Source organism: Etheostoma spectabile, chromosome 12 (assembly GCF_008692095.1).
Source record: "Etheostoma spectabile isolate EspeVRDwgs_2016 chromosome 12, UIUC_Espe_1.0, whole genome shotgun sequence".
Taxonomy (NCBI): Eukaryota; Metazoa; Chordata; class Actinopteri; order Perciformes; family Percidae; genus Etheostoma; species Etheostoma spectabile.
Genome location: NC_045744.1, coordinates 3,812,840 through 3,821,779, shown reverse-complemented (window position 1 = coordinate 3,821,779; position 8,940 = coordinate 3,812,840). Strand labels below are relative to the sequence as shown.

Genomic DNA, 8,940 nt, shown 5'->3' with positions numbered 1-8,940 from the left:
AGGATACATTCACCATTCACACACATTCATACACTGCTCATCAGATAAACATTCATACACATTCACACTCCGATGCGCAGCACCGGGGGACACTCGGGGTTCAGTGTCTTGCCCAAGGACACTTCCGAGCCCGACCGATATTTAATCTCGTTGCACAAGTACCGTGTACTTGTGTATAATGACAATAAAGGCATTCTATTCTATACTTCGACAATGACTGCAGGGGCGGGGATCGAACCACCAACCTTCCGATTGGCAGGCAACCACTCTACCACTGAGCCACAGCCGCCTTAAGATCACTGTTTGCTTATTGTTATAATAGTAGATAATAACTGGGCCTGAGTCCGTTTCTCTAAATCAGATGTTTATTAGAATCTGCCGCAGATAGCCAACAACACATGTGGGAAGAATGCAGCTGATAATTAATCTGGACTAGAGCCCGACCGATATTTAAGGCCGATATGGTACGAATATTTGGTTATTTAAAAATCCGACATGGCGATGTATCAACCGATATACGGTATATTTCGAAACATAAACAGATTTCCCTAACACTAGTTATTTGTGGTTATTTACTAAAAGTTCTCACTAAAATAATATGATAAGAATTAGTTTTATTTTCACAGAACAGAACCGAGGAGCATCAAAATAAAATAAAGTTCGGATAAATAAAATGTCTAAAAATACAAACTGAAGATATGAAACTTAAAGTCCTTTGAACAAAAACACAATCATAAAAAAAACAGGGTGGACAAACTACGCAGCGGTTGACAGAATCATTTATTTGTCATTATAAATTATTCTGATGAATGAATATTTAATTTTTTTTTTTTATCGGCCATTATAAATGCTGATATTGGGAAATATTAGGAAATGCCTAATATCGGACGATAATATCGGCCTGCAAATATATCGGTCAGGCTCTAATATGGACATGTGACGCTTCTTCTTATTGATCAGATGTTTGTTATGTGAAATTGAATGGTCATAAATACAAGCAAACGTATAAAGAATTTAGTTCCAGGCCAATCACTGCACATTCATTTTGAAAAGGAAACCCTGGGAATAATTGTCTCAAGAGGTTTCAGATGCCATATCTTTCCTGGCTCTTCCTCTCTCTCCAGACGTAGATGTGATCTAAATGGCTGGGGAACTAATTAAGAGCTCTCATTGCGAGTGTGTCTGAACCGACACAACTTGATATCAGTGTTGTGGTCGCTGAGCACTCAAAGGTCAACCTGACCTATCGACAACCCCGCTGAAACCAGACCCGCTAAACCGCTAACCAGCAAGATGCCTGCACGCACATACGAAAGAAGGCGCCTCATGGGAGTGTCCACACACACACACACACACACACACACACACACACACACACACACACACACACACCACACACACACACACACACACTCTATGTCTTGCTTTACTACAGTTACACTAATCAGTAAAAGACATCTGATATTTAAAGCTACAAAATATGGCAAACCATTTATTATTGAGCCATATTTTATCTGAAATGTTGTTTCCTTAGATTCTTAAAATGCAAATATATGTCGCACGATATATATACAAAACCATTGCCATATACGGTTAGAAAAGAACGTGATGATACACACTTTTTCTCTGATTGTTATTAAAACTGTCTGTATAATAATACCAATATACTGACCACTCTAACCAAGATAACCATGGAGCCATCGTCTGTCCTTGTAAAAAGGTACAGGATGTTTCGGGGGGGGAGGGGGGGCGAGTAGACAGAGGAGATTCCCAGACCCAATGAGATAAACTGACAACATCGACTTTGTTATGACTTTGTATTAACATCCATTTTGTATTAATAAGCAGCCGTAGAGAGCTTCCAGTCTGTACTATTCTCCTTGTGTTCACATGTAAAAATGAACGTTGGTATAACTTCAGTGGTCACTGTCTATTCTTGACAATGAAATTATTCTAACATATACTGTACACATATTTTTTTATTCTATATGCTGTCGCATTCTTGTGCATATATACTGTATGCACCACCAACAAAGAACTGTCATCTCCTGTTGCGATGGTCCTCTAAATTGACCCCAAACCCTGCATTTCAACACACTTGGAGTTCAAATTCAGCCCTGTCCTCATACTTGCTATGTCTTTTTTTAGCTATAAAAAAACAAAATGTTGCATATCGTATCTTAAGAACTAGTCTTGTCACACTCTAAGTAGCCCACTGCACTCCCACATTTGCATCCGTACTCCACCACTAATTTACAAGTTAAAATGCCTCACCTCACGACAAATATGTTTGCAACCACTACTGTGATGGTTTCAGGCTACAGTCCAACAACATGGCGCAACACTGCACAGCATTAGAAAGATGAATAATGAAGATAATTATGGTTTGATTATTAATTTATAGAACTGCAAATTGATGGTACAGAGTCCCTCTGAGTAGAGGGAGCTGACATGGAGGTAATGGCCCCCCTTCCATTTGTTGTTTCATTACAGGGAGAGAAATGTGTCCTTGGGGGATGTCAAAGCGTGTGAATGTAATGAGATTCTGGCACCTTGTGGGACGGAATAAACCCTCTGTATGGCTTTTCATTGGAAGTCTCGGATGATGCTCCATCCAATGCAGTATTACAGTTCTAAGCACTTCATTTTTGCGTTGCCTTCCTCTTCAGAGGAAGTTCATCACCATATATCTAGTATGCGGTTTTCACCGCCGATGACTCACTGAAACCTTCCGGTTTGGCTTGAACAAAGACGAGCAAAGATTCAGCTCACCGCTGAATGTTTCACTTCATGTTACTTGTTGCCATGACATTGTAGCTGTATTGATTTTATTATATTGATTTCTGCATTAAACATTCAAAAAAGACATTTCGGATACTGCACTTTCCTTCAGTGACAAAATAAGAAGACATTGGGTCAAAGTTTTTTGGTTCTGTACCACAACCTCTTAATGTAAGTACTGGTCATATTGCGATATCTCCCTCTATCTGAAATACTATAGGGAATTTACAAATTATTCAAATATGTGTCATTTTTTTATCTACAGTTGTCGGCCCCAACGTCTTCGTGAGAAGAGAAGAAGTCTGACTGACGTTAAACGATGTGATGCTGTTCTGACACTTAGTGGAGAACTCTATAATGACATGTGAAGATGTGAAGACTAATGAATTAACATACGTTAAAAAATACAGAGCTCCACGTACCTGCATCTTCTGTCCGATGCGCAGCCTCTCTCGACCAAGTTCCTCCTGATAAAACTGGAGCAGAAGAGACAGAATATAAACCTACTGTATGTACTAATCTAATAATTCAAAGAAAATGTTAGAAACTATCTTCAGAGCTGGGCAATATATCGATATTATATTGATATCGTGATATGAGACTAGATATCGTCTTAGATTTTGGATATGTGGCATAAGTGTTGTCTTTTCCTGGTTTTAAAGGCTGCATTACAGTAGAGTGATGCTATTTTCTGAACTTACCAGACTGTTGTAACTGTTTAATTATTTACTTACTTATTTATATATTTGATATCGAGGTATTTGGTCAAAAATATTGTGATATTGCAAAGCCCTAGAATAAGGTATACAAAGTCAGTTAAGTTAAAGAATACCCCTTTACAGAAATCATTCTTCATGTGTGTCAATACTTGCCTACGTGCTTGACTGCAGCGTGTGTGTTTGTGTTAGTGTGTGTCTTTGTGTTTGTGTTTGTATGAGTAGCAGTTTGTGTGGGCAAATAGCTCTTGTTACCTACATGAATAGCTGTTAAGATAAGGGTTTGGGGGCCTTGTCTGACCAGAGGAGACATGGTGGTCCAGAGTAATGCACTAAACATGTGCAGGTATTGACAGAAATACTCTACATATATATACGTATATATATAATTTATAACTAGCTGCTAAAAACACATTTACTGAATAAGTCCTATGGTTTGAGAAAGTTTGGATATCCATTTGTCAAGACTCAGCGGTAAGGACGCCACCTAAGTGGATTTTTGATGTGAGGTGTCATTCAAAACCAAAATAAAAATGTGTGCTTACATCCACATCCCTGTCCTTCTGCAGCAGAGAGGAAGACAGCTCCTGAACCTGTCCCTCGAGGTCTCCCACCCTGAGGGTGAGAGACACCTTCTCTCCGCTCAGCTCTGTGATGAGCGTCTCCTTGGAGCGCAGCTCTTTAGTCAGCTCCTCTATTAACCTGAACACCAGACAGATATATTGTAAGTGAGACAGGGAGGTGGATTTGGTTTGTTTGATATTAGTGGTTTAAGGACATCTCTTAGTATTTTGCACCTGTCTTTGTTGGTGTTGGATGAAGACAGAATGTTGGAAGGCCTCTCGTCTTCTGTGATGTCCTCCATGGGGGTGTCTAGGGAGAGGAGGGAGGCGTGGGAGTGCGATCCAGCCAGCGAGGCCATCCGCTCAGCCTCGCTGCGTGCTAGCTGGGCTTCCTGGAAATACACAGACAGAAACAGTTAGGACTTGTAAATCTGGGGCAATCTGGGGTGTGTCAGTTCAATAAACTGAAGGTGTGAGCGGACAAACCTCCTGCAGGAGCTGAATCTTGGTCTCGAGCACTTGCTCCATGTGGTCGATTTCCTGCTGTCTCTCCCGACACCGTCTCTGCAGCTCTGCCTCATTGTGATTGGATAAGCTCTCCGCCGTTGTGCTGTTTAACATGGGAAAAGACAAGAGTAAATTAGAGGCATTAGAGACACTAAATACTGATCAAATCAACTCAGTTCATAAACACACAAATGTAGACGGAGGGATCAGCATTAGAATATGAAGGAAAGCCTAAAAGCAATGATGTCACTTTCCTGTCTGCTACAGTGCTCATGGGACACCCAACACCCTCCCACTTATAGCAGAGATTAAGTTAGTTGCCCCACCCATGTAGGCATTTACTGTCATTGTAAAGGATGTTCACACAGTCGGACAGTGGTGAAAGGCTTGACGTAGATACAGCAGTGGATGCAATCTGGGTCTTTTTTGTCTTGGTCTTTGTGGTTTTGAACTTTCTGAAATCCCTCACAAGCATCCTGCTTCTTTGCATTCTCGGTTCACTCCTCTGGACCCCAACTGTGCAAGCATCTGTCACTTAGTCAGTCAACGACGCTATCCCAGAATTTCTGCTCCCAGAATGGCAGACGCCACACTGTCGCCATGAGTCCTGTTCTGGACCCTCTCTCCCTACGTTTTTAACTCTGTCCACCGCGTGCAACAGCTCAAATAACTGGGATATTTTGAACCAGTCTGAGCAATGCAAATGTCTGTCTTGTCCGTCTTTATGTGTAGCGGACAAGAGCTTCGTGCCATGCGCCAGCCTTTCTGCAGGACATCAGTTATCTGGGTCTGTCGGCAACGCAAACAAGTTAGAAATGCTTTGAGTTCATGAGATTGAGATTCAAGACACTGTCATTTAAGACTGTGCTTAAAGAAGCACTAGCAAGAATAGGTGTTATTCGGACTGTAACAATACTACAGAAGAAGAGCGGTAGTGACATACTGCAACAGAATAGAGGTCAGTAATGAGAGCCAATTTATATTTTTCAAGAGCACCAACAATTGGCCAATGATAAACTATACTGTCAACGACCCTAACTTTTACGCTGTCGATTTCAGCAGTAACTATTATGAAGTGTAAGGCATATAGCGTTGGAACTGATGTGCCACCATGCTAACAATGCAGAAAGACGTCCACCCTTGCCTACATTGCCCATGCAAGCTACTAAACTCCTGCAGCAGGCTCGAGCTCCATCCTGGAGCAGGAGAAGCACTGCAAGTAGAGGAGGACTTCTGTTTCAAGGAATCAACTGTATCACAAAAATGCAAACTTTAAATAACATTAACTGGTCCTCCTTGTGTTAAACTACCGGTATACATAATCACTCCTCAAGCACCAATTTATTTTGAACAGATCCTTGCTTCCCCCAGTTAAAGGACACTCTCATCATGTCAAACACCAGCAGTTGTTCCAGCCTGTCAACAATAATCCTAAACAAGACTTCTGGAACATGTCATTGGTTTAACTTGTGGGTTTCATTTGTGTGTGTTATCTCTATCAGCTGCTGTATGACATATGAGCCGTTAGAGATTTGAGGTGTTGCCACAGTTAAGACAGGACCATGGCGCCAACAACAGCCATAGATGGGCATGCACACGCACACAACTTTCATTAGTCAAATGGACCGACGGATATAAATTGAGCACAACTGAGGATTCATCCAAGTTATGAAAGCCGAAAAGTCAAACAACTTGTGTATCTTCCTAGCAGTAAACAATATGTACTGTACTAATCAAAGTATATGTGACCAAAGAAGACATTAAAGAAATTGGCTTATACAGGCTGTTAATAAAGGGTAGATAATAGATAGTAGATAACTGCCTATTGAAGATAGTCACTCATTTTGACTTTTCAGTTAAGTAAAACACTTTGGTGTAATGTATGCATATACAGTGCCTTGCGAAAGTGTTCGGCCCCCTTGAACTTTTCAACCTTTTGACACATTATTTTTTGTGAAGAATCACCAACAAGTGGGACACAATTGTGAAGTGGAACGAAATCTATTGGATATTTTAAACTTTTTTAGCAAATAAAAAACTGAAAAGTGGTGCCTGCAAAATTATTGGGCCCCCTTGCGTTAATACTTTGTAGAGCCACCTTTTGCTGCGATTACAGCTGCAAGTCGCTTGGGGTATGTCTCTATCAGTTTTGCACATCGAGAGACTGAAGTTCTTGCCCATTCTTCCTTGCAAAACAGCTCGAGCTCAGTGAGGTTGGATGGAGAGCGTTTGTGAACAGCAGTTTTCAGTTCTTTCCACAGATTCTCGATTGGATTCAGGTCTGGACTTTGACTTGGCCATTCTAACACCTGGATACGTTTATTTGGGAACCATTCCTTTGTAGATTTTGCTGTATGTTTGGGATCATTGTCTTGTTGGAAGATAAATCTCCGTCCCAGTTTCAGGTCTTTTGCAGACTCCAACAGGTTTTCATCCAGAATGGTCCTGTATTTGGCTGCATCCATCTTCCCTGTCCCTGCTGAAGAAAAGCAGGCCAAACCCTGATGCGCCACCCCAGGGCAGGATGGTGTGTTGGGGTGATGCGCAGAGTGGGTAGTAAAGAGTACATTTACTCCGTTAATTTACTTGAGTAAGTTTTGAAATAAAGTGTACTTCTAGGAGTAGTTTTAAATCACTATACTTTTACTTGTACTTGAGTAGATTAGTGAAGACGAAACTGTACTCTTACTCCGATACATTAGGCTACAAGGAGCTAGTTACTTTTTGATGTTTTACCTCTTGGTATTCTATGCGTCATGTTTCTACCCAGCGTTAAGTCTCTTTTAATGTTTATTTGACAAGAGAGAGTCTTTCCGCCTGCAAGGCTCTACAACCGTGACTGTGTTCCACCAAGCAAACGGCGTTGCAGTCAAGTGACACATACTCGTTCCGCAGCGGCGGGACCATAGATGTATAAATCTATGGGGGGACGTGTTTAGCTTACAGTCGTAGTAAAACAAAGAATAACCGTCGCCAAGGCAACACAGACGTGGAGGAACCCCACCGGCCTCCATAGTGAAAGGCATGGTTAACTTTAGGAAAGTGGAAAAGCAGTACGTTATGCGGGTCTTCTGTGTCGACCAAAACAAAACGGGACATGTAGAGCATTTCAAAACTCAACACATAACTGAGAAACAGTTAGCGGTGGTAGGTTTTAGTTTTTTGCTGTATGATAGGGGATCTTTGTCGTTTAGGTTGTACATACAGTATGTTTGGACAGCAGTATCCAATCAAATTTAATGTGAACAAAGCCTCTAAATTAAGCTATTTCTGTAATTAGTAAATTAATTTAATTTAGTTTATTGCTTAGATGAAAAAAGTTGCCTAAATATGATTCTTTTGTATTTGTGGCTGTCTGTGATGCTTGTTAAGAAATAAATCAGACGTTACTCAACCAGTTACTCACTACTTGGTAGTTTTTAATCATGACTTTTGAATCTTACTCAAGTAATTATTTGGATGATACTTTACTTGTACTTGAGTCATATTATTCTGAGTAACAGTACTTTTACTTGAGTAAAATTTTTGGTACTCAAACCCACCTCTAGGTGATGAGCGTGGTGTTTTACGCCAAACATATCGTTTGCATTGTGGCAAAAAGTTCGATTTTGGTTTCATCTGACCAGAGCACCTCTTTCACATGTTTGGTGTGTCTCCCAGGTGGCTTGGGCAAACTTTAGAGAGACTTTTTATGGATATCTTTGAGAAATGGCTTTCTTCTTGCCACTCTTCCATGAAGGCCAGATTTGTGCATGGACAGACTCTTCCACCTCAGCTGTAGTTCTCTGCAGTTCATCCAGAGTGATCATGGGCCTCTTGCTGCATCCTGATCAGTCTTCTCCTTGTCTAGCTGAAAGTTTACAGGGACGGCCAGGTCTTGGTAATTTGCTGTTCTGATACTCCTTCCATTTCAAAATGATCGCTTGCACAAGGGCTCCTTGGGATGTTTAAAGCTTGGGAAATCTTTTGTATCCAATCCGCGTTTAAACTCTCCACACCAGTATTACGGACCTGCCTGTGTGTTCCTTGGTCTTCATGATGCTCTCTGGGCTTTCAACAGAACCCTGAGACTATCACAGAGCAGGTCATTTATACAGAGCCTTGATCACACACAGGTGGATTCTATTTATCACCATCAGTCTTTAGGACACATTGGATCATTCCGAGATCCTCGCTGACTTCTGGAGTGAGTTTGCTGCACTGAAGTAAAGGGGCCGAATAATTTTGCACGCACCACTTTTCAGTTTTTTATTTGCTAAAAACGTTTAAAATATCCAATACATTTCGTTCCACTTCACAATTGTGTCCCACTTTTTGGTGATTCTTCACAAAAAATAAAAATGTTATATCTTTATGTTTGAAGCCTGAAATGT

The 8,940-nt window shown here is 40.9% G+C and overlaps 1 protein-coding gene across 1 annotated transcript in view; it reads right to left on the bottom strand.

Moving 5' to 3' along the window:
• LOC116699509 (myomegalin) overlaps positions 1–8,940 on the bottom strand; it is a 50,139-nt gene that overhangs the window by 25,305 nt on the left and 15,894 nt on the right. Inside the window, exons 6-9 of the mRNA XM_032532141.1 lie at positions 4,547–4,670; positions 4,295–4,452; positions 4,043–4,199; positions 3,204–3,257 (exon numbers count right to left, since the gene is read on the bottom strand). Of these exons, the coding sequence (XP_032388032.1) occupies positions 3,204–3,257; positions 4,043–4,199; positions 4,295–4,452; positions 4,547–4,670 (493 nt within the window). The remainder of the gene's footprint in view (positions 1–3,203; positions 3,258–4,042; positions 4,200–4,294; positions 4,453–4,546; positions 4,671–8,940) is intronic.